Source organism: Chlorocebus sabaeus, chromosome 8 (genome assembly GCF_047675955.1).
Source record: "Chlorocebus sabaeus isolate Y175 chromosome 8, mChlSab1.0.hap1, whole genome shotgun sequence".
In the NCBI taxonomy this organism is placed as follows: domain Eukaryota; kingdom Metazoa; phylum Chordata; class Mammalia; order Primates; family Cercopithecidae; genus Chlorocebus; species Chlorocebus sabaeus.
In genome coordinates, this window is record NC_132911.1 from 121,583,507 (window position 1) to 121,609,835 (window position 26,329).

Here is a 26,329-nt window from a genome sequence, read left to right on the forward strand (position 1 = left end):
TTGGAAAAATTAATAAATTTGTGCTTGTCATATATTCTTAGTTATTTCTCCTTTCCTCTTATTCAGTTTTTCTTTGGTACGGAATAGAGATGTTGGGATTGTGAAAAAAAAAAAAAAAAAAAAAAAACAGGAGAGAGCTCTCCTAACTCCATTTTATATATGATGAGGCGTAAAATGATAGCTAACCCATTGCCATGTTCAAAATGATCCATAATTTGGGGAGCCTATTTCTCAAAAAGAAATTACTAAATATGAAGTAGAGCTGCACAGATAAGAAGTTTTTCTTTTTTTCCATTTTGCAATGCTCTGTTCTGTTTTTTAACTTGATATGTCACTTATAACAAGACTCTAGAAAAAGCAATCTTCAGTGCAGGGTGTTAGATGGACCCCATTAGAATAGAAGAACAAAGGCCCTTAGTTCTGTATGACATCTTCAGGGTAAACAAGGGCAACTCCCTGGAGGAAATTCACTTACCTAAATTAGCATAGTAGTAAGGAAAATCTCCCAGATAAGATGAATACTGTGGTAGTACGAACAATCCTCCAGGATGTTTGTTCCATATTAAACTGTTACGTGATATGTGCTTGAATATTCTGTCCTGAATAATCTAGAAAACAAAACATAGCACACAGTGAGGATGAGATCCTGATGCTATGTGGAAGGAATGATGCCCAATCCACATTTGAAAGATGGCGGCAGTCAGAGTGGCGACTCTACCCTCCCTCCCACTCTAATTCTCCAGATAAAAACGTCTGCGAGACGGAGAGAGTCATGGAGCAATGAAAAAGAGTAACAGAAAGATATGAATTATAGCCAATCAAATTTCCTAATTAAACTTCAGTTAAACCATAAATTCTACCCTGTCTTTGTATAATAATGAGTCCATGCTCATTCCAAAATAGACTGTGTGGAGCAGTTAGTCTTTCCCTGATGGTTAAACTTCTAAGAACTAAGATATGTTCCAGGCCCCTATCAAGACCTGTTCTCAGAGAACAGAGAGGTCAACATATACTCGTAGACACTGAACGGAAAGCATATTCAAGACATGACACATTCCAGAAGCTATTGAGGTTTTCAGCTGATCCTTTAATTCAAAAGGTAGATGTGTTTGCTTGTCATATTTCATTTTCCTTTCAAAGTCAATTGTAGGACTTTGGGTACTGGTTACTGAAGTTTTTCTATATTTCATCTCGAAAAGTAGTGAGTTAACAATTGCTTAAAACATCCTACATAATAGGACAAGAACCATGGCATATGAAGACTAATAATAGCCAAGCTAGTTCATTAGTTTCTTTGGACTTTGGGACCTTGCAGATCATTAAATTCTACATTTAGAGTCAAACATCCTCCCATCCCGAATCATTTGTCAGTTGAATGTGATTAGTCCATTTTATAGCTTTCTCTCTGTGACTTTCAAACTCTTATAATTATACCATCCACTCATTAGAATATGATTTGGCAAATAATTAACTTGGTACAGAATTTTATGTTTTCAGCAATTTTTTTTTACATTTAAAAGAAAAGAAAAAAATCCTGCCATAAGTCTTGAGATTTAAGACCCAAATCACCATTTTCCAGGTCTCCATTTAATGCAACATGATTTTAAGTACAGACTATTTTAAATGGAGTTTTATTATTTGCTAAGGTTATTAACACCCTCATCTAATTCCACATGGTGACTAGATAAGTAATTAAGTGGGCTACATTCATCTTTGCAAATCTTATGTTTATTTTCCTAATGACAGAGAAGGAAGGAAGCAAGGAGGAAATTCAAAAGAACTCAAATATCTTAGTTAAATGACTTCTGCATCTTATCTTTCAGCCAGATCAAAATTGCTAATTTTATATGGCTGGATAGAGGTTTCTAATTTGGTAGAGATTTTAGGAACCTAGTGAAAATATTTATTTTTACTTTTTGTGTAACAGGGATGTGTTAAAATGCTGTTGTCTTGGCATTAATTATGAGAAAATTGTCATGGTTGTGAAGGATTATTTTACATGGTTAGCAATTTCACTTTGTACAACATTTATTCCTGTTTTTTATTATTTGTACTTTCCAAATGTACTGTCTATTTATTTCCTTTTTCTAGTTTCTCTTTAGATCCTCCTTTTTTTTTTTTTCTTTTCAAATTTATGTACCTCTTAGGATGTGGTCACTTAAATAAGTTTGGATATCAAGATAGAAAATAAATTGACAATAGACAGTATCATAAATTGAACCTACAGACAAATGGCATGGAACTCAGAGCTGTCATAAAATGGGTCATCATTCACATCAGGTCTTTGGATGTTATGCTTGTCACTGTCATAGACTTTGGTTTAGTATCACAACATTGCTATCTTTTGAAATTCAAGGATATGATAATAAGATATAGCACTCTTCTGAAATAACAAACATTTTATACTGTCTTCCAATGGATCTTGACAGAAAGATATAGGACAGGTATGAAAGCAGTAGCAAATGTTGAATTTAACCTGGGTCAAGCAATTTGCCACCTTTGTGTATTATTTTCCTCATCTGCAATAAAGCAATAAAATACCACATTAATTATAACAATGTCTCAGAATTTAAGAATAGCTGCCTAAGTTGTTATACTTAAGACTTCATTTTTGCCTTTAAGAAGAAACTCACTCCTGTGTTTGTTTTCTAGGCATTGGTTTTTCCATTTATTACATAGTGGCAATAGTATAGATATTATATATTACAGATATGTTTCCATATTTATAGTATTCATGATTCATTATTCTTAATGATCAGTTCAGCATTTTTTCCATGCAAAGCAATGAACATATTTATGAATAAAATTTTCCACATTTAAGACTGATTCTTCTTTTTTTTAATTTTTTTTTTGAGACAGGGTCTCATACAGTTACCCAGGCTGGAGTACAGTGGTGTGGTCATGGCACTCCGCAGCCTCAAACTTCTGGGCTTAAAGGATACTCCCACCTCAGCCTCCTGAGTAGTTGGGACCATAGGGGAGGGTCACCACACCCAGCTAATTTTTTTATTTTTATTTTTTGTAGAGATGGGGTCTCACTATGTTGCTCAGGCTGGTCTCAAACTCCTGAGCTCAAGCAATCCTTTCTCCCCGGCCTTGCAAAGTGTTGGGAATACAGGTGTGAGCCACCGCTCCAGACCAGAATTGATTCTGTAGGACCTTGTCAAAGGGTATAAGTACTTTTAAGGCTACTCATAAGTATTGCCAAGTGTCTTTCTAAAAGGTTTATATCAACTTGCCTTCTAAAAGCATAAAGAAATATGGATTTCATTTCACCATACAGAAAGATCATTTTTTCCCTCTGCAATTCTTCCTATCACTACCCTGGAGAGCTCCCAGAATCTTTTCATGGCACTTACTGCTTACTCTTTATTGTTGTGGAAGAAGACATCAGATTTAGAGGTTGGATGCTTCTTTGGCTATAAACAAAATCAATACACACACACACATACACAAACACATAATACAAGATTTTTCTGTTATGGTCCCACATGGCCCCCTCGATAAGGACAATATTTCTAATTGATGTGAATTCAAAGGGAAGAATGGCAGGCTCCTTATTTTTCTTTTTATGTATCCTCTGTTTTCCAAATAATGGACGATTGGTTACAGGTTAAAGTCATTCTATGTAGCCCCTCATCTTGTAACCAAAGCACTGTAGCCTAAGACACACGATGCCACTATATGCCACTTTACTTGAAGCCGGATCAACTGTCTATTTCCATTATCCCACTGATTTTCAAATATCACTGTATGATAGCATCAGCAATACTATGGTTCGGATGTGCATGGCTAGATAACTGAAGAGGAAAATGGAGCATACTTCATAAAACTCCACTAACTATATACCTTCCTAGCTACCACTGGCTCTTTTCATATATTATTATAATCTCAAGCACTTTCTTTCACTCATCTGGATTATGACTAAGCTCCAATGATTCAATCCTTAGTGCCAGGTTATTGTGCAATATTCTGACAAATAATGAAATCCATGAAGGAGCACTGTTTTTCCAGTGTTTTATCATTGACCCCATGGTTACTTCTCAATTTACACAAAAGAACTGAGCTCTACAGAGCCTCGTTTGATTAAATAGCTCCTTACTACCAAGATGCAGCATTAGAAAATTTCAATCAAACTGGAAAAACTAACAGAATCCTAGACAGAGCTCTGTACAATGAAACGTACTAACAACTTGACCCTGGCATTGAAGAGAAAACGAGATGTCCTGTTTTCAACTGAGTCTAAGCACTCTACCTACAACTCTAGGGCTCACAATGTTTGAAGACTCCAGAATCCCATTCCCATGGCCTAGAATATAGCAAGCAAGGAGAAAGACCTAGAGTCTGAGTACAGAACATCTTTAGGCCAGGATCATCAAGTCTATGCCGTAACTGTGAGTAACTGAATTATTCTCACACCTTAGTAGCTCCAGCAGTGACTAAATGAAGTATATTATCCGAGTTCTAAGCCAAGTTCACATTTTTGATATGTGATACTTAAACTGTTCTTATAAACACATTCGCTGTGTTATTTGTGTCTGTGGATGGCATTTTCTTCTATTTCCCCTGATTTTCTGATTATGTTGAATTCTGGGGTACTCTGAGTTGTGAAGTATTTTGGAAAACTAGGTAGTACCTGTCATCAATTTGGTTGAGAGGTCAAACTGTTACAATCCAATGTTGGAACTATATAAAGAGATTTGACAGTTGCTATAAATTCGAATGAAGTATATCATTTTTAGTGTTTTTAAAAAAACCCAAAACTGTGTTGCTAAAAAAAAAAAAAAAAAAAAAAAAATTGCATGGTTTAAATACAAAGGGGAAAAGGCCTTTTCAGGTTCAGAGATGAGAACAGCTTGATCTTATTTTGATCCTATTCTGACGAATGTAAGATGTTCAACTGTTACAATACAAAAATTGAGCACTGCTAACTTAATAGGTGAGAGACCAGATCCATGCAATAAACCATATGCAAAAGACATATAATTAATGAGATACCATCTTTCATCTGGCAAATCAGCAAAGTGGTAGATGTGTGTGTTTTAATTATGGATCTGTGAGGCTGACAAGAGCACAGCAAAAGAGAGTCACGCCCAGACAGCTTGTGAGACTCTGGGTGGATGTAACGTCTTTGGATAATAATTTGGCAAAATATATTATAAGCCTTAGAAATGCCTAGACTCTTTGGCTTATTAAGATCACTTCAGGGATTCCATCCTAAAGAAATAGAGATGTAGTTTAAGATACAAGTAGAAAGTCATTGCTTGGATAAAGATATAGTTAGCTATAAAAAATAAATAATTAAAAAGAACATTAATAGTAAATAATGGCATATTGGTTTAAATAAATAGAAGTTCATGATAGGATGCATAATAGAGTAAAAAAAATTAAAACACTGAAACGTGGTCTGAATGTATTAGAGGTAAACAACTAATAGGATAGAATTAAAAGGCCAGAAACAACCCAAAGATACATAAAAATGGCAGAGAAAACACTGAAGAAAGAAATGTATTGGGGCTAGGCATGGTGGCTCATGCCTGTAATCCCAGCACTTTGGGAGGCCGATGCAGGCAGATCACTTGAGGTCAGGAGTTGGAGAGCAGCCTGGCCAATATGGTGAAACCCCATCTCCATGGCACATGCTTGTAATCCTAGCTACTTGGGAGGCTGAGGCCTGAGAAACGCTTGAACCCAGGAGGCGGAGGTTGCAGTGAGCTGAGATGGTGCCACTGCACTCCAGCCTGGGGGACAGGGTGAGACTCTGTCTCAAAAACAAACAAACAAACAAAAAAAACAAAAAAACTTAGCATTTGGCATATTATTTGAAACAGGACTTCAAATTCAAGGAATTTATCCTAAGGAAATAATATTGAATCTGCACAATAATTTGACCTTGAGATGATTTACTGCAATGATGTACATAAAGATAAAAAGCCAGAAACAACTGGAATCTACCCAAATTGGGGATTAATTTAAATAATTAGATGATATCATAAATTGAATATCATATAGTCATTAATTATAGAAAAATCTAATAACAGAAAATATTAACATTATTAAGCAGAAAAACAGGTTATAATGCAAGTATATGAAGACACCTTTTTAAAACTAAAACTACCACAAATTTTAAATTTACATATAGAAACGAATATATATGTTTGTGTGGATATATATGTCAATAGTGGTTTTGCATGAAGGAATTATTTTATATTTTATGCTTTAAGTGTTTTCTATTGGTTTCTAAAATGAATGTGTCCTTATTTAATCATCACTCCTGTAATCCCACCACTTTGGGTAGTCGAGGCAGGAGGATTGCTTGAGCCAGGAGTTCAAAACCAGTCTGGGCCACATAACGAGACCTCGTCCGCACAAAAAATAAAAAATTAGCCAGGCATAGTAGCTTGCACCTATGGTCCCAGCTACTCAGAAGGCTGAGGTGGGAGGATTGCTTAAGGTCATTCCAGCCTGGTGACAGAGAGAGACGCTGTCTAAAAAAAAAAAAAAAAAGGCACTCTGCACTCCAAAAAGGGAGAAAAAATAACATTCAACATTCTTTAAGAAGGGCCTATGAAGGATCTTAGATGGAGGACAGGATTAAAAAAGCAAAGGATAACTCTATTAAATACTCAAATCTGCTACTGTGAACAGCGGTAACGACTCAATTGATTTTAATTGAGGAAATTGCTTTTGGAGGGATAAAAGTTTGCTTGCAGGAAGAAAGCCCTTGGAAGTCATTATGATCCTGTCCCCTTCATAGGAATGGGCCTGGGTCCTAAACAGCCCTTTTTACCCAGTTCCAGGATGAAAAAAATATACACTATGCCTAAGAGGACACTGACCAGAGTCTGCCCTAGGGTGGGAGCAGGAGCCCAAGCTCAGTGTGGGGTGGATAAATGCCCCGGTGTGCCTGGAGCATGACCAGCACTGGCTCTGAGAGTCAGGATGGCAAGAAAACAGAAAACAGTGATGTGGACCAAGTAGGGTAACTTCAGTTTCTTGGTATTACTCAGACTTCTCAATGTAGGTTCCACATCACATTAGCTTTTAGAGCAGTCATCACTTTTCCTGAGTAAATTCTCCAAAAGGAAGGCCACGATGCTCCCACTTCATTTTGGGAACACCTCAGAATCACCTCAGTGAATATCTCTGCTCTCCTTCCTTCAAGCCTGTAATGCATGCGTGTGCAGCTTCCTGAATCTTTTCCTAGCTCTTTGTGCTACTTTGGTGTAGCCTCAGGCCAATGCTATCTGCTCTATTTCCAAAGGTTTTAATCATCTGCATGCTTCCTTTTTCTTTTTCCGTCCTGCCTTAAAAAAAAAGCAACTTGAGGATGGGCACCCATCTGCCTAAAAGATTTTCCGCTTTCACAAATTTAACACTTTCTGCGCCACATGGGTATGATCCTGACTCTCCTCTTAACACAACTTTGCCACACTGACACTGGTTGGCTGGCTTGCATAAGACTTGAGAATTAATTCTGCTATCCCCCAATGCCATTGGACTGTGGTGTCCAGAAAACTACTCATATTTTTAGAACGGCAGAGGATTTACCCTTACTTGGCCATTATATATATTTTTCTTTCTTTCTTTTTTTTTTTTGAGATGGAGTTTTGCTCTTGTTGCCCAGGCTGGAGGATAATGGTGCGATCTCAGCTTACTGCAACCTCTACCTCCCAGGTTCAAGCGATTCTCCTGCCTCAGCCTCCCGAGTAGCTGGGATTACAAGTGTGTGCCACTATGCCTGGCTAATTTTTTATATTTTTAGTAGAGACCAGGTTTCACCTTGTTGGCCAGGTCTTGAACTCCTGCTTTCAGGAGATCCACCTGCCTCAGTCTCCCAAAGTGCTGGGATTACAGGAGTGAGCCGCTGCGCCAAGCCATTAAATACTTTTTTCTAAATGAACTCCAGAAACATGTCTTCAAAGGATGCCATTGAGTGTAAATGACAAGACAGTCATGACCCACATATCCCTGAAATGATGTAAGACAGAGTCAATCTCTGTGTCATTGAGTATAATTTCTCCCCATGTAGGTTTTCCTTTGTAGAATTTGTCAGGAATGAGAGTATTTTCTTGGGTATGGCAAAGCAGATAAAAGAGGTTAACTAATATATCCGAGTACAGGAATCTGGTTTTGCCCCATTGGACCAATCACACATCACTAACAGCAAAACAGAAGGCTGAGAGAAGTGTATAAAGGACCATTATTCAAGCCCAAGAGCCAAGCGCTCTCACTTACCTCTAGTGTAGTTAATACAATCTTCTCAACTGAAGAAAAATAAGCCTCCCACAAGAATTGTGTCTGCTGTCTAAGTGCTAGGATTTTATCCTGATGAATAGACCTGATTGTAGAAGGAATCTGTAACACAAGGTGAACACATAGGAATTATAACCGTAAAACCAAGAGATGTACTTGATCAAAATAACCCAACTGGGTTACGCTTTTATTCTTCATAGCATTCGACTTCTAGCATAGATCTACTAAACATCATCAACTCTTAAGTTGAAATGACCTTAAGAAGTGTCAGCTACAAAGAGCACTTACTGGGAATCCGCCCCAGTGGCCTTTGATGTATGAAAGTTACAGTTCACCTCTAAGATTCAGAAGCAGCTTATCAGTTGCTTAGGTAAGTCTATAGTCACAATTGCTGCTTCCAGAAATCCTCGACCTTGCACAAGGTAACAACCAAATTTTATAGAGGAGTAACTGTAGGTCTTGGGGAAAGGCCAGAAGACTTTATCTCCCAAGCACTTCTATGATTGGTCACCCCAGGAACTATAAAATATCTATAAAAGGACTTTTTAGAGAATGTCTATGAGCTTTCCCATCCAACCTGAAGCTAGGGTCAGTCACTTTTATGTGCACATACCTTCTACCTCACCTTTGAGCGTTTCTGCTTCCCATATCTCTCTTTCTGCCTTCAGCCCTTACCCAAGTCTAACTGGATCTCTCAACTGTTCATATATGTTTAGTCATCACTGCTCTCTTCCAGGGTATACAGTTTTAAAGGAAGGACCTATATCTTGTTATCCTGCTACACATTTTCAGGTTAGCAGAGTGGCTTTTATATAGTAGTTATTAAGAAATAGGAGGTGAATATAACCACCTGGAGCCACCACAGGGACATCATTATTTTTAATGGTAGTACAGCTGCTGAATGGCTAGGCCCAGGGGCATGGGAGTCAGAAAGATCAAGGAAGGATTCTTCCCTCTACCATTTACTACCTGTGCTTTCTTGAACGAGTTAGCTGATTTCTCAGACTCCACTTCCTTACTCATGAAGTGGGGATAAAGTACTAAGGTTTTAATGACGATTATACAAGTGCTTAGCACAGTGCCTAAAACATGGAAAACTTAATTAATATAACTTACAATCACTACTATCATTATTGGTATCAGAGTGATGCTATTAAAAGTTGGACCAGTTGCTTAATGTCTGCAAGGGAAACTGCTTGGGTCTGGAGTTCTGAAATGTACTTCCTGAGTCTGGTAAGTGTTCTGGGCTTGTTCCCTATTTTCACCTACAGTTCAAGGTCTATTTCATTTATGGAGTCTATAGTCTTAAGGGAAGATTCCTTGTGATTAGCAATTGCCCTTTTGTGCTCACCTCTTTCTGCATGCTTGCCTCCATAACATATGACTAATCTGACAGATATGGGAGTCTGGGCAAGAAGGAGAAATGCTCCGTTAGCTGCTTTAATAGGAAAGTTACCCATGGCATTTGACTAAGACTGTAACAGAGTTTCCATTGGAGGGGAAGGAAGTGGTAGTGCATTTTTTAATTCAACACTCCCCTTAGGAGGAGCAATAAAACAGCTTCACAGTAAGAAGAGAAGGAAAATCTCACTTGGTTTGGCAATGTCCAAAACCAGATACTAAATCTGTGTCCCAAAGTGTATACCTGGATTTGCAACACTGAAGAAACAGAGGCAACAGGTAAAGGAGAAACACTGGCAGGCAAACATTAGCCTGTAATCAGAGCTCAAGGTCAAATGGAAATAAAACATTCTTTGAGAAGGTAGAGAAATCATTCATATCATAGAACCTTTATAAGTCCAAGGAAACTGATTTTTATTTACTCACTGAGAAAGTCACCTAGATGGCCAAAGAAAGATTAGAAAAAAATTATCCTGTTCAATTTTCATAATCAAACCCTCTTCTAAATGTCAAGAAGTACCTGCTAAGAGTTATATAGGTTGGCATCACTGTTTTATCGTGGCCACGAGGAAACAGTCTACTAGAAAAATGCCTAAGGCTGGGTGCGGTGGCTCACGCCTGTAATCCCAGCACTTTTGGAGGCCGAGGCAGGTGGATCACAAGTTCTGGAGTTCGAGACCAGCCTGGCCAATATGGTGAAACCCTGTCTCTACTAAAAACACAAAAATTAGCTGGGCATGGTGGTGTGCACCTGTAGTCCCAGCTACTCGGGAGGCTGAGGCAGAAGAATCACTTGAACCCAGGAGGCAGAGGTTGCAATGAGCCTAGACTGCACCACTGCACTCCAGCCTGGGTGAGAGAATGAGACTGTCTCAAAAAAGAAAGAAAGAAAGAAAGAAAAAGAAAGAAAAAGAAAGAAAGAAAGAAAGAAAGAAAGAAAGAAAGAGAGAAAAGAGAAAAAAGAAAAGAGAGAAAAGAAAAGAGAAAAAAGAAAAGAAAGAAAAGAAAGAAAACGAAAGAAAGAAAAGAAAGGAAAGAAAGAAAGAAAGAAAAAGAAAAGAAAAAAAAGAAAAGAAAAATGCCTAAAGCTATCATTGCTATATAGTCTCCAGAAAATTGAGTCTGCTGTGGTTATGAAAGGAGAAAAAGAATATCACAGACTCACCTACCAATGCTGTCCTCCTCTCTTAAATAAGATGCATCTTCAACTTACTACATCAAGTGCAATGTATTCTACCGGTTTGTGATACGATACAAGTGTCTGACAGCACTATGCAAAGTGCTCTGGAAGACAACTCCAATTGATTGAAAAGACAGAGTTCCAAGTTTTAATGGCATTTGGCTATTGGTTATTAATCTGCTTGTCCTGAGAGACAGGTATGGGAAAGTGATAGATTAATTCCAATTTGGCTGGATTGTTTTGGAAGTTGCCGAGCTCAATGAAGTCTTAATAAAAGGTCATGTATGGTAGCAAAACAAATGGAATGCACCAGAATAGATATAAGAAAGTCACATTAAGCTCTCTTGGTGACATGATGACAAGAATATATGCAAATAAAAACATCCGAGCTATTCTAAAACAGGAAATGAAAAATTGTAACATAACAAAAAAACATTTCCCAGAGCAGACATTTGGGCTGGGTGCCAACTCTTTAAAACCATTGTTAATGATAGTACACAGTTGCTGTTCAATATGGAGGCAGCTGTGCAAAGACAGACTGCATATGAGAGGGGAAAAACACCAGCAAGTCTGGGTGGGTGGGAGTGATAAAAATCAAAATCTTCAGAGTCAAGCCAAAAAGTTGCTTCAGAAGATGAAATGCCCATCAAATGGTAGAAACTGGAGAAGCAGCTGGGCACAGTGGCTCATCCCTGTAATCCCAGCACTTTGGGGGGCTGAGGCAGGTGGATCACGAGGTCAGGAGTTCAAGACCACCCTGGCCAACATGGTGAAACCCCATTTTTACTAAAAATACAAAAATTAGCTGAATGTGGTGGCAGGCACTTGTAATCCCAGCTACTCAGGAGGCTGGGGCAGAAGAATCACTTAAACTCGAGAGGCAGAGGTTGCAGTGAGCTCAGACCACGCCATTGCACTCCAGCCTGAGTGACAGAGAGATTCTGTCTCAAAACAAAAAAAGAAAAGAAAAAAAAAAAAGAAAAGAAAAAAAACCGACAACCACAATTAAGTATACTAAAATGTGCTCCATACCAAAGACAAATTTTCAACTTGTTCACATCAAATTCATGGGAGCATTGGTATATAAAAGGAAAATTATGGGTGATGCTTTTTATTCCCTTTATTTCTCAAATTTCTTTTAACGATCAAGTATTAATTTTAAAATAACATTTAAAAAAGGAAGAAAAAAGACAACATGGACAAGCATGACATGCATCACGCTTGTTTGGCTTTTCATGAATAAATAATTTTGGCATACACTATCTCTGCATGGGGAAAACTCTTCCTTGGTATTTCTGCAAGGACTTCCTTTCCTTAAGGAATCACAGTGGGAAATCATTGGCATAAAAGTGGCCCTTTCACAAAAAGTCCAGACCCCTTTCTCAATGAACACCTAAAAAGTGAAGTTGTGTTCAGGGCAGAATAACTTATCCCCCCAAAAAACAGATTCTGCCATATTCCTACCTTTGTTTCTGAGATCCTAGGTACCATGGAGATCACAAACTGAGTACCAGACAGAAGTAATGTTTCAGGAGCTGTGGTCACTTTCGTTTGCTTAACCCATAGGTCTCTCAGTTACAGTTAGTTCATCTGTTATTTTAGGGAAAGTGCTGCATTACTTCACCAGTCAGCTAGCAGACTGGGCAGCAGCACAGAAGGAGAATCAACAACAGACTTAGAGGGCAGGCACGGTGGCTCACACTTGTAATGACAGCACTTTGGGAGGCTGAGACGGGTGGATCACTTAGGTAAGGAGTTCAAGACCAGCCTGGCCAACATGGTGAAACCCTGTCTCTACTAAAAATACAAAAATTAGCCAGGCGTGGTGGTGAGCTCCTGTATTCCCAGCTACTCGGGAGGCTGAGGCAGGAGAATCTCTTGAACCTGGGAGGTGGAGGTTGCGGTGAGCTGAGATCGCACCACTACACTTCCAGCCTGGGCGACAGAATAAAACTCCATCTCAACAACAACAACAACAACAACAAAAGACCAAAAAAACAAACAAAAACAAAACAAAACAAAAAAACAGACTTAGAAACTCAATTTAATGGATATTCAAAAAATAAAAGGGCAAAAACAAAAAAAAATTCTACAAATATTTATAGTAATTCAAAGATAAAGTGTATGGTGCAATAAAATCCTTAGTAATTAAAAAAAATACATGATTGTTCCTGCCCTCAGATTTCTCTGTGAGTATTGTATCCCCCTCCCTAGGCAGCTCTTGAGCAGTTCAAACTTTTATTAGGGGCTGCTCATTTAAACATACATCCTGAAGATAACACTCGCTCAGACACCCAGACTGGATCATTTGAGGAATGATAACACTAATTACAAGAACAAGCCCTAGAGACCTCTCTCTTTCTGAAAATTAATCTGACAGCAAGTGCAGAAACAGCAGAAAAGAATATGAAACAGTAGGGTAGAATACAAACTCTCTGGTAATATTTCTAAAAATTCTGGCTACTGAAAGGGGTGGAGATTCACTTCTCCTTGAAAATCAAAGCTCCCATTCTTTACCTGCAACTTCTTTTCGGAATATATTCTGGGGACCTGGGCAGATTTTGCTGGAAAGTGAACAATGTCATATTAAATGACTTCATATTCACCAAGACACAGGTAATTTTCTCCTGATAAAATTTCTTTTATAGAGCTGACCTTTTGGATTCATCTTCTTTGAAAGTTTGGACGGGGGCAGCAATAATCTGCTGACGTGTTGAAGGCCACAGCCCCTTCCTTACCTGTAATAACAATCTCTCATCGCCTATGACGGCAGCTTGGTTCCAATTAATCACTTCAGAGAATGGCAACTCCCATCCATTGCTGAGCATCACAGGGACGCAGGCAGCCTGAGCGAAAAAGGGGACTTCGTGAATGTGAGGAAAACGACAGCAGAAACTGTTCCCATCAGAGGTGAAATCAGTACAAATTCAATGACTGGCATTTTTGATATTGCGTGAATCCTGGACTGCCTAGGCCAGGAGGAAAGGAAGCTTTTATGAGTTATCAAGTCACACGAAGGTTGTACATATCCAGACTAGATGTTAATATTTGCAAGTCTTGCCCTAGAATGCTAAAACCCCATTTCTATTCTAGTGCATGATCTGGCTGACCTTACTTCCATATTGATGACTGGCCTTGCTGGAGAAGTTTTTATGGACGTAACAAAAGCTCACACCAACAAAATCTCAGTATAGAACCAACCTTGAATATAAACAGTCTTGTTAATGTAACTCCCACAAGTCCACGTGCAAAGTGATTTACCCGAATGTCATGAGCAACAAAGAGCAGAATGGAGCTCAGCATTCCTATGTAGCAGTTCGTGGACTTAACAGTATAGAGTGTTCACATTTCCCTTGTTCTGCAAACACCTAAACCAGAACTTTGTTCCCTTCGGTGTGGAGTGATCTAAAGCACAGTCATACCAATTTACAGTCTGTGCCGGGAAATAAACAGCCAAGAAACACTAGGTTAATGACAAAATACTGATTCCAAATAACTCATAATCCAAATCAGAGAACAATTTTTCTTTATGCAACATCCCAGGAGACTACAAGAACATGAGCGATGGCATGCTATGCAGAACACACACGGAGAGCAACTTGGAAAAGACATTCCAGAGAAGGAAGCTCTTCTGTTGGAGGGCATGACAGAATGATTTGCAGTTAAGATGGCAGAGATAAGAAGTTATGAAGCACTGTAGCAAAAGCACAGATTTAGGCATGGTGCAGGGAATAGAGGAGGAAAGAACATAGCAGCAAAGGGTCAAGGAATGGAGGATGAGAGAGGTTGAGGGCATGCTTTCTCTTGCAATCAAAGAAGGCTGGTTGCAACTTCCAGGTGGGAACTGTGGACGACTGTCTCAAGAGGACATTTCTGCAGAGTGAGGTTGATAAGCTGAGAAATTCCTACCACAAAGGCTCCAGGGGTGGAGCCAGGACCTCTGAACTGCAGAGCCTTGGAAGAGCTGGCCATCTGAGTAGTAACACCATGCTAGGGATCATTCTCAAAATTTAAAGGAACTGAGAGACAATTAAGATGCAGGCATAAAAGACAATTTTGCTTTTAGGAAATAAAGGGAAAGAGTAGGGCTGCTTTTTAGAGTCCAGCTAGGCTGGAACATTCAGTTACCCAAGAAAAATATTCCTGTTTAAGAATGGCTGACATAACTTATAGGAGAAAGAGGAGGTGAGAGAGATTGTCCAAGTTGGCAATCAGATTTGCCTTCTGTTTCTAAACATGACCCAGAAGAATCCACCATTTAATTTCTTACATCTAAAATTACTGAGTAAATCCTCCCTCCACCCCCCACTTTTCAAAAATGTTTTAGATTTTCTTGAAAATATTTTCAGATCCTCAAGGGAAACCACACCTTCTCTTTTGCTATCGCAGGAGAGGTGATAATGTTAAACCCGCTTAGTCTGGCTTCGGTCCTCAGCCCTATTCTGGGAAGGCTCCAGGGCCTCTTACCTGCAAAGCCTCCAGGAATCTGAAGGACCCAAGCCTGCGACCACGAGGAACCAGACAGAAAGTGGCATTGTGCAGCATTTCCCGATAATCATACCTAGAAAGAGAAGAGGAGTAATCAGCAAATGAAGACCCATTGCAAATGTGGGGATGTTGACCATAGGTGGGCGTCCATGTGCGTGAATTTACGCAAAGCAACTCGAGAAAGTCACCAGCAGGCAGCTCTTGCTTTTCCATTTTGAGGAAGGAGGTTGGGTTGCTGCATGAAGAACAAACATGAATCACCATGTTGGACAAAGCAATTAGGATCCCTTTTGCAAGCAGCATATATAAAGACGAGTCTGATCATTCTGGCAACAACTTGGTTTGCCCAGTCTTTGCTTCCAAAATCAGATTTTTGAGTCTTGATAAAATATGTTGCCCTATAGGCTTAAAAAGAAGAAGAAAAAAATTACTGGTGCTTCTCCTTCTCCTTTAACAATATGGCATTCAGCAAAACTAAGACTGTTCTTGTTCCCTACCCCTTCAAAATCATGCTATTAAAAACTATTCAGAAAACCTCAGTCACAAGCACAAGACAATGTTTGTCTTCTCCTTCAAGATGGAGTTTCTACACTTAACCAAGAACAATCAGTTACCCAGGAAAAATGTTCCTGTTAAAGAATGGCTGACATAACTTACAGGAGAAAGAGGAGGTGAGAGAGAGGGATGCTAGCCTAAGAAAGAGAAAAAAAGAATAACGAGAAAAGAAAAGAAAAAGCCTGAAATAGTACAGGGTACTGGAAACTGGTCTACAGAAGAGATGAGTTTATGTTACTCAAATACCATTTAATGACATTACATTGTTTTTGTATTTTGAAAAAAAAGTACAAAATATGAGTGTTACCTGACTCTTTACACCAGGGAAGTTTAAGAAAGATAAAAAACATTTCATGTTGTTTAGGACTGTCACTTTTAAAATGATTACCACAAACACATTCCTACATAGGCAGTTTCAAGTACATTATGAGTTTCAGAAAACTTGGGAAAGCAGAGATGGCGCGTGTCCTGTAAAGGCCCCAATTCTTACAGCCAAGATGAAATCACTCTCATTTTTCAAGAGCTTCCAATGCTGAGCAGACAGGTGTGACTTTGACAGTAGCATATGTCACCACCATTTTCTGACTCTAATAGTCTAATTTAATCATAGCCTAAAGGCACTGAATTCTTCCCTCTTCTTTTTGGGATATTGGTATATACATTTATATTTTTAAAGTCCACATCTATTTTTATATTCTCATACAAACTAGGCATACGGGAATAAGCCAATTTTCAATTATAAACCTGTCATTAAGAAGAGACATCATGCAAAGGACCATTTGCTTAAACAAGCGTGTACAACTAATTTGCACAAGAAAAGGTCACCGTGAATGGATTAAGATTATCTCCATTGAGAGTAAAAATTTTCTAAAACCCTTGCTGCATTAATTAAATTGCAAAATAGATTTCAAAGTAAAAAAGATTTTTAGGAAGGCTTGAATTTAGTTAAATATAAAAACAATAATAAATTAGATGGTAGTGATTTCTTCTTCCTCATCAAACACAGGAAAATGGTTGACAAATATATTCAAGTTCAAATGTTGATAATGTCTGAATCTCTGCCTAATAGATGGAGAAGAGAGAAATGTGTACACACACACACACACACACACACTCACAAAAATATATGAATAAAGTTTAAGCTGTTTTTTTTTTTTATTCAGAAAGGTCGAATATACTTCAGACTACAGCAAGATTTAATAAGTGCCCAGAATAGAAACCCCTGAGGGACTAGCACAGAAGGTCCTACATCCTCATCATTAGCCTACTAAAAATGTAAAATCCTATTAATGTTCTGCATTGTAACAAGTTTCAAAGTTGCTAGTTGCAGAATTTACTTTAGGGAATGTGTGGAGGAAGAGGAAGGGCAGAAAACTTATAGGAAAAATTAAAATGACAGTTATAGTAGGTTGCTTAAATGGTTATATAGAAGGACTATTTGCTGATATAGCAAGTAAGGTTGACATGATCGAAGCTTGTATTCCTTCACATAATAGGTAATTTGAGCTGTGGGAAGAATACCCTTGCAGGAATTAGGAAACCACTAGGTAGCTGTGAAACTTAATAAAACCCATGAGTTTTCTATCTGTTTCCTCATCTGCAAAATGAACTAATTGGGCTAGATGACCATAGATTCAGTTTTAGTATTCGATTACTCTTTATCTTATCATTTTTACAGAAGAAAGAGGAATGTCCTTTGAGAATATCCCACTGCTTGCGTTTCCATACCCATTATATGTATATGTATATGTGCACAATTCCATACTCATATATGTATGTATATGTATACATATACGTATCTGTTCATATGTATGCTGTGCATGTTTAACATATGTGTATATTCACATAGAGGCTCATACAGAACACATACACTCCTACCTTAGAACAATGATTTTCATTCAGATTTCTAAGCATGCTCAGCCCGTGAACCAGCCTCTCTCTTCTGCCCTCTGGACAGTGAGTCTATGAATAACTAACATGTTCTACCTGAAGGAAGAATGATGCCCCACAAGTGGGCAGACAACAATTCTAGTTTGACCGCATGCTTGGTCCTCTCCCACTCAGTCCATTGTGATGCTCTTTCACACTGCACATCAACCTCCTTGTAGATGCTTAAATCCACTCATTTATTCATTCATTCTTTCAAGAAATACTATGTTTCAGACGCTATCCCATGTGAACAGATGGAGTCCAGAGAAGGTCTTCTCTAGTTGCTGGAGCTACCAAAGAAGCACCTGACAATGAGAAAATGCTGATGAGATGAGAACTGAAGATATAAACATCTCTTGGGAGTATTTGCATGACAAGAGGAGATTATAGAAGGCCCACCTTCCAGAAGAAACACAAAGAACTCTGTGGACACTCTCCCCAGCAAAACAACAATTTAGTAACAATCATAAAAACATTTTAAGTCTCTGAGAATTGTCCTAAGGGGATAACGACAAATAGAGAAACAGTCATCCAAGAAAATCTACCAAATCTTGGCAAGAACCATGAAAGTCTGTGGCAACCGGTCCCTGACCTGTTCCATGACCAACCCCTACTAGCTCCGCCTTACAGGAGCTTTACTCTGGGGCAGTGCAGTCAGGGAGGCTGGGCTTTCAATCCCCCCAGGTCCCATCAAGAAAGTGAAAAAGAGCCTACAGAAAGAGAGAATGGGCCGGGCACAGTGGTTCACATGTGTAATCCTAGCACTTTGGGAGGCCGAGGCAGGCAGATCACCTGAGGTTAGGAGATTGAAACCAGCCTGGTCAACATGGTGAAACCACATCTCTACTGAAAATACAAAATTAGCCGGGCATGGTGGCACATGCCTGTAATCCCAGCTACTTGGGAGGCTGGGAAAGAAGAATCACTTGAATTTGGGAGGTGGAGGCTGCAGGGAGCCGAGATAGTGCCATTGCACTCCAGCCAGGGCAACAAGAGCGAAACTCTATCTCAAAAAAAAAAAAAAAAAAGGAGGGGGGGGGAACGTATTTGCCAATCATATATATGATAAGGGACTTTCATCTAGAATACATAAAGAACTCTTCTGACTCAACAATAAAAAGACAAATAATCCAATTTTAAAAGAGTCTAAGGATTTGAATAAACTTTTTTCCAAAGAAGACACATAAAGTGCCAATAAACACATGAGAAGATATTCAACATCAATAGTCATTAGGGAAAAGCAAATCAAAACTACAATGAGATACCACTTTACACCCACTAGGATGGCTATAAGCAAAAGGACAGATGAGAACAAGTGCTGATGAGGATGTAAAGAGACTAGAACCCTTCATACACTTCTAGCAGGAAGGTAAAATGGTGCTGCCACTTCAGAAAATAGTTTGGCAGTTCCTTTTCAAACTAAAAATGGACTTACCATATGACCCGGTAATCGCACTCTTGGGCATGTATCCCAGAGAAATGGAAACTTATTTTCACGCAGAAACTTGTCCACAAATGTTCACAGCAGTTTTGTCTGTAATAACCTCAAACCTGGAAACTACCCAAACGTCCTTCAATGTGTGAATGATTCAACAAATTGTGGTACATCCATAGCCTACAATACTTCTCAGCAATGAAGTGGGACAGACTATTGATACACACGACAACTTCAAGGAAATTATGCTGCATGAAAATGTCACCCTGAAAAGTGTACATACTGTAGAATCCCTTCTATATGACATTCATGAAATCACACAGTTACAGGGATAAAGAACACTTAGAGGTTTGTCATTGGTTGGGGGAGGGGGGAAGACAGGGAGACTTGATAGGTCAAATGGGGGGACATAATGTTTTCAGATGGACTAATTCTCCCTCCTTTCTGATGTTTAGAAATGTGAATCACATAATCACACACTACTTAAAAGAAACATATGATATCCTAAGCAAGAAGGTAAGTAGGTGAGGGAGACAACTAACCCCAGATAATTCGCCGCTCTAATAAATGGTTTGTTACCCTTTTCGGATGGGCATTAAGTTCCCCACTGTGCAGGTAAAGAAGGACAGAAGGTAGAAGAGTTTTCACAAATGACTACAAAGAAAAGTGCAATAAAAATTACATGACTTTGAATTTAACCTAGAAACCAGTACCACTCTATGGCCATAATAATTTTATACTTAAAGTTGTATTGAACAATGTATGGGATGCACCCCATTTAAAATGGACTATGCAGTAATGCACAGTCAAAGTCCTGCCCCTCTGTAGGAAACACATTTTTGCTGGCAGTCATTCTGTGCAACCGGGAAAGATGGGGGAGTGTGGCATAGAGCAGGGGTTCTCAAAGTGTGTTCTCCCAACCAGTGGCAACATCTGCATCATCTGGGAACTTGGTAGAAATGCAAATTCTCAGCCTCACCCAAACCTGCTGAATCAGAAACTCCAGGGGAAGAGCCCAGAATTCTGTGTTTTAACAAGCCCTCCAGATAATTACGATGCACCCTGAATTTTGAGAACCACTGGCACCATAGTTAAGAGCTTAGTAATTAAAAGCTTAGTGGTTGGGCAGCTTTAGACACAGCCAAACCTGGGTTCAAATTCCAGCTTTTCAATTTATAAACTGAGTAATCTTGAGAAAGTTATTTAATTTGTTTAATCCTAGTTTCTTGGTTGGCAAAATGGGAATAATACTTACACTATGAGGATTAAGTGATACATTTTAACCAAAGCACGAGCAAATTATAAGCAAACCATAAAAGGCAGCTATTCTCATTAGGACTGAAGGAAGATAACAGAACATAATGGAAAACACAGCCAGCTTCAAGTTGGAAAATCTGGGCTGAGGAATTTGGGTTCTTGATCTACTACTTCCTGTGTAACCCCAGCAAATCATTCAACTTCTCCAAACCTCAAAGTTGTGAAGATCAAATGAAATCATGTACAATGAATATAAATGGCAAAGCACTATGCAATTCCAAGTTATTATGATAAATCATATCAGAATAAGAGGGATATAAACATTTTTAAAAACCCTAGTAACAATGAAAAAGAATGAAAACTACACCAGATTCCCAAAGACAGAGCCAAGAGACAAACGTGGAACAGACCCTTTAAAGCAAAATGGAAATAGAAGCTGTGAATCACAATAGAACAGCAGCTTCTAATTGAAGGCTTTTGTCTTATTATCAAAAGCTACGTAGAGAAGGATGTTGCTGGTGCACTGTGCTCCCAGGTCCTCCTGTGGCTCCCACAATCTCTCTGTAGCACGCGTATTTGCCAAGTGAACAGTCCGCATCCTCATAAGTAATTAATCTTTGCTTATACCCAAGTTTGAATCACATCCCTTAAGAAAAAAAGAAAGAAAGAAAATAAAAATAATTTATGACTGTTGTAGTTCTCTAAAGTGCATGGGGATGAGAGAAATAAAATTACCATCCTTTGAGCACCTCTGGAGGTGCCTTTTTCATTCATTCACCAAGCATTAGCTGAATGTCTACCCTGTGTAAAACAACATGTGTTATCAAATGATGGTTAGTCAGTGAGAGGAGTGCTAGGATTGGACATGAGGTAGAGGTGGGGGGTATACAGAGACGTGTGGCAACGGCCGCATGTACACAGGGAGGCTTCCTGGAGGAAGCGAGACCCTGAGCTAAGTCTTAAAGGATGAACAAGAAGCAACCAGGAACAGTGGTAAGAGGAGGCGATGGGAATTTCTGGGGGTAGAGACAGCATAGCAGGAACAAAGGCACCAAGGTGAGAGAAACCACCCAGTTTGGGGACAGGAAGACATGGGGGTGCGGGCTGCTGTTACTGGTGGGTTCCCACTAGGAAGCCTTTGTTTGACATCTCCTAGAGCTCAGAGATGATCCCTTGCAGGTGATCAGGGTGTCACTGAAGGGCTTAAGCAGAAGAATGACATGTTACCAATGGTGTGCTCAGGACTTTATATAACCCAGCTTCACAGAGAAGCAGTTAAGTTCAGAGACCTCGAAAACCCTTCCAACGCAGGTCACAGCTAGGACCAACCAGCCTGTGTTCCAACTCCTGGATTTCTGATTCTAAATCCCATTTTCTTTTCATCACATCGTATTGCCTTCTCGCTCAGCCCATACAACATGCAGTGTCTAAAACTGACATTTCTTATGGAGCCAGGTCCTAAGCAGTTCACCTAGTTTCAAGCATGGGCTATTTGTTGCCAATTTAAAAGGGCTGTTTCTCTCCCACTCAAAACTTCACCCCAGATCACCACCAGGAGTTCAGTTTCAGAAGGTACTCTGTCATTTATTTACTAACCATGTTGCCTTAGACCCTTCCTTGGCCTTTACAGGTTTAACAGTTTAAAATTTCAATTACTATTATTATTATTTTGAGACAAGATCTTGTTCTGTCACCCAGGCTGCAGTGCAGTGGTGAGATCACAGTTCACTGCAGTCCCGACCTCCTGGGTTCAGGGAATCCTCCTGTCTCAGCCTCCTGAGTAGCTGGAACTACAGGCATGTACCACCATGTCAAGCTAATTATTAAACTTTTTGTACAGATGGGGTCTCACTTTGTTGCCCAGGCTGGTCTTGACCTCCTGGGCTCAAGCGATCCTCCTGCCTCAGTCTCTCAAAATGGTGGGATTACAGGAGTGAGCCACCATACTGGCCTCAAATTTCAGCTATTTTTGAGAAAACTCTGAAGTTTACAGCATGCAATAGTATGAAATTGGCCCAAGGCAAAGATTGGAACTGAGAAACATATATAAGTGGGAGCTAATCTTTTAGCTGGAAAATGGGTCCAACTGGCCACTGTTCCATCTCAATTAGGTGACTTGAAAACATGGAATATGGAAAAGTATAGGTCCCTGGGGTATTTGAGAATTCTCTGGACTTAAGGAGCCATAGTTTCTCCATGACACCTACTCACACAGAGTCTTTGTGCACATAAATGAGCTGCTATATATGCCAGTGTCAGGCAAGTACAAACGAGCTATGCAAACGTGCAGTGCTGGGCTCTGGGCCTGGCTGACCAGGTTGGCTGCAGCTTCAGGGATGCTCGGCATCCCCCAGCAGGAAGGAACTCACTATTTGGAGGTGGTGCAATTCCTTACTCAAGACAGTTTTTTGCTTTGAGCATTGCCTGCTGTTAGAACTGCCACACTGCTCCCCTCCTCCCCAGTCATGCCAAGGATTAAGAATTTATTTCCTTGTGACACTTCTCAGTCTGAGGCTGTTGATCCCAAGCTGTCGACTGCAGAGAGCAACACACGGCTAAAACCAGGGCCAGGAATTTATATTCACCCTTTCACACTTCTTGGCTTTCCACAGAAGACAGTCTCCTTTTCATGTCCATTTAAAATCCATTTCAACATAGGGAAGGTAGGCAGGTAACATTTTGTGGGCTGAGGCTGAGGCGTGAAATCCCTATGGGAGGCATTCGCTCTCTTACCCAGGATCTCATGACAGCCTCACAACCACTGGGGACGTGTGGAAGGATACACCTGCCTTTCACAGGGAAGAGGGAGTCCGAAGACTCCTTGGACTCAAACATCTTGTCTGAACGCACTGGGTTATAATCTCTTATCAACTCTAAACTCCACCCCTCATCCTTAGGCTAAATGTCTACTGACAGTGCAGAACCCTAAACTTAGCCCAAGTGGTAATCGCTACCTGTGTATATTAATGAACACAACATGTACCAGGTGTACCTCATACTTCAAGAGGGGTAAAAGATGACCATCTCAATTCCTGCTCATTAAATAACAGCTCAGTGGCTAATATATAAAGGTAAGTAAAAGAAAAAAAAAGATAGCTATTAGTAACAACTTTTTTAAAACTTTTTTTTACATTTTAATTTTTTGTAGAGACAGAGTCTTGCTATGTTGCCCAGGCTGGTCTTGAACCCCTGGCCTCAAGTGATCCTCCCACATCCTTCCCAGTCCCCAAACTATTGAGATGACAGGCGTGAGCCACCATGCCTGGCCAGATATAAATTATAATAACAACAGTACCCCCACTTTTTAAGTATTTCCTGTGGGTAGGGCACTGAGCTGCCCAATCTGTATTTTTTTTTTTTTTTTTTTTTTTTTGAGGCGGAGTCTCTCTCTGTCCCCCAGGCTGGAGTGCAGTGGCGCGATCTTGGCTCACTGCACGCTCCACCTCCAGGGTTAATGCCATTCTCCTGCCTCAGCCTCCTGAGTAGCTGAGACTACAGGCGCCCGCCATCATGCCCAGTTAATTTTTTTGTATTTTTAGTAGAGACAGGGTTTCACCGTGTTCGCCAGGATGGTCTCGATCTCCTGACCTCATGATCCACCCGCCTTGGCCTCCCAAAGTGCTGGGATTACAGGTGTGAGCCACAGCACCCAGCCCAATCTGTATTCTTTATTGTGCCTTATTTTTACAACCATCGTGGAGAATAGGTGCTATTGGCCCCAGTTTACAGATGATGAAGTGTCAAAGGTTTTGTTCAGTTTGTGCAAGGAGGATGGGATCCACGACCAGCTGTCATCTCTCAACCTACCCAGGAGGAAAGAGAAATGAGGCTCCAGCAAACGTGAAAATAAGAGACATTTAATACATCGTGCCTGTGATATTAATCTCAGGAAGCTTTCTGAAAGAGGCGAGGTTTTGCAGTACCAGGTTTTTCTTTCTTTTCCCCCTTTGAGCAGAGTCTTGCTCTGTTGCTTGGGCTGGAGTACAGTGGCATGATCTCAGCTTACTGCAACCTCCGCCTCCTGGGTTCAAGTGATTCTTGTGCCTCAGACTCCCAAGTAGGTGGGACTACAGGTGTATGCCACCATGCTCAGTTAATTTTTGTATTTTTAATAGAGATGGGGTGTCACCATGTTGGTCAGGCTGGTCTTGAACTCCTGGCCTCAAGTGATCCACCTGCCCTGGTCTCCCAAAGTGCTGGGATTATAGGCGTGAGCCACTGTGCCTGGCCAGCATCAGCTTTTATACTCAGCAATACCCACTTCCAAAACTCTTCTCAAGAGAAATGTAATTCCAAGACACATGGGCCTAAATTCTCTGGTTAGAAACAAAATGTTTTTGAAAATGCTAAATAAAGGGCTACCTGAGTACAGTGGCAGGGAGGGGGTACAGGGGGGAAAGAAGGGATTAACAATAAAAGAGCCAGCAGCAACAGTGACCTCAGATGGATAAATGGGTCCAGAAGGGGCACGCACAGGCCCAGTGGTGATGGGGAAGCCTGAGGTCATTATCTTACCATTAACTACCTTTCACCAGGCTCTACGCCAATGGGACTGGTTAAGTGGAATGGGGCCAGGAAGTATGGACTGCAGCCTGAGAAGACCAAGATGGGGTGGACAGTGCAGTGTGTCTGTTCTAAGGGTGTCAGCTCCCCACCTAGGACGATCTGAGTCCCAGGAGGCTGGCTGTGGAGGGAGCACTTCTTCCCTACATGCCTCTCTTTCCTTCTTTTTCTTAACTTCTACTCCTGCTGCCTAGAGGAAGCCTTCCCTGATCCCTGAAGTTTGGGCACACTGTGCTAACTCTGTATTGCTCACTCTGTATTAAGTTGCCCATTTTTCTCATCTTCCTTCCCCTGGATTCCGGGACACAGGACCTTGGTCCTACTTTCTGTTGACCCAACAACTACCTTAAGGCCTGGCCTACTGTAACCACCCAAAAAAAGAGTTGTTAAATTAATGTAAGGTGCTCAGTGTCTACCAATTTGCATTAAAGTGTACAGGGGCTATGGAAGCAACAAGATAACAAAGATAAGATGCAAGCCCTTCATTACAACAATCTCCACTTTAACAAACACATGCCCAACTCTTTATTATGCTGGGTTCTTCCAAGGATGAGTTCACTCCTATGCTTACACCAAGTCCAATTTACTTGGGGAATGAAAAATCGTGTTATTTATTTAGTCTTCCTATTGTACATCTTAAAATCCCTTCTCTGTTTTTATTTCTACAGGTCTGGCAGCTTGTTAAAAATGTCATCTTCTCCCTGCACGGTGAGGAGGGTGGAAAATTTGTGTTTCACCAGCCCTGATAAATAGCATTATTTGTAAATCAAAGTTAAATGCATGCACAGTGCTGTTCAAACTGAACCTTCTCCTGGCCTTCCTCCATGTCTGAACTGAAGAAAAAAAATTGTAGAATATCCTCATGGCTTCTGCAATGACAAACCCTGCACCAGTCCAAAAAGCAATGACTCCCTCCCCCTGCACAGAAAACTGAGCTCGAACCAATGTTCTGACCACTTCCCTTCTTGATCCAAGATATCCTTTCCAGCAAGACCAGCCTGGATCAGGTCTTGGATTAGAGGGATATTTCGCATTCCTACTATTCTCACCCCCAGGGCAGGCACTGTGCAGAGCCTGTCCTGTGTCCTGCATTCTTGTCAGTGCTTAATCCTTTTGTCTGGCCCTTGCACTTAAGTGATTATAAAATATCTTGAGAATCCAATGACAGTTTACGGAAGGTCAGCTGATGCCACCAACCTCACCTTCCCATTTCCTCTCCCACTGTTGCATCACTAGCCTCTGCCTTGTGACTTTGACAGTCAGGG

The 26,329-nt window shown here is 40.2% G+C and overlaps 1 protein-coding gene across 1 annotated transcript in view; it reads right to left on the reverse strand.

The window, feature by feature from the left end:
- EXT1 (exostosin glycosyltransferase 1) overlaps nt 1-26,329 on the reverse strand; it is a 322,401-nt gene that overhangs the window by 23,550 nt on the left and 272,522 nt on the right. Inside the window, exons 2-5 of the mRNA XM_008001418.3 lie at nt 15,305-15,398; nt 13,576-13,683; nt 8,239-8,358; nt 476-608 (exon numbers count right to left, since the gene is read on the reverse strand). Coding sequence (XP_007999609.1) covers nt 476-608; nt 8,239-8,358; nt 13,576-13,683; nt 15,305-15,398 — 455 coding nt within the window. The remainder of the gene's footprint in view (nt 1-475; nt 609-8,238; nt 8,359-13,575; nt 13,684-15,304; nt 15,399-26,329) is intronic.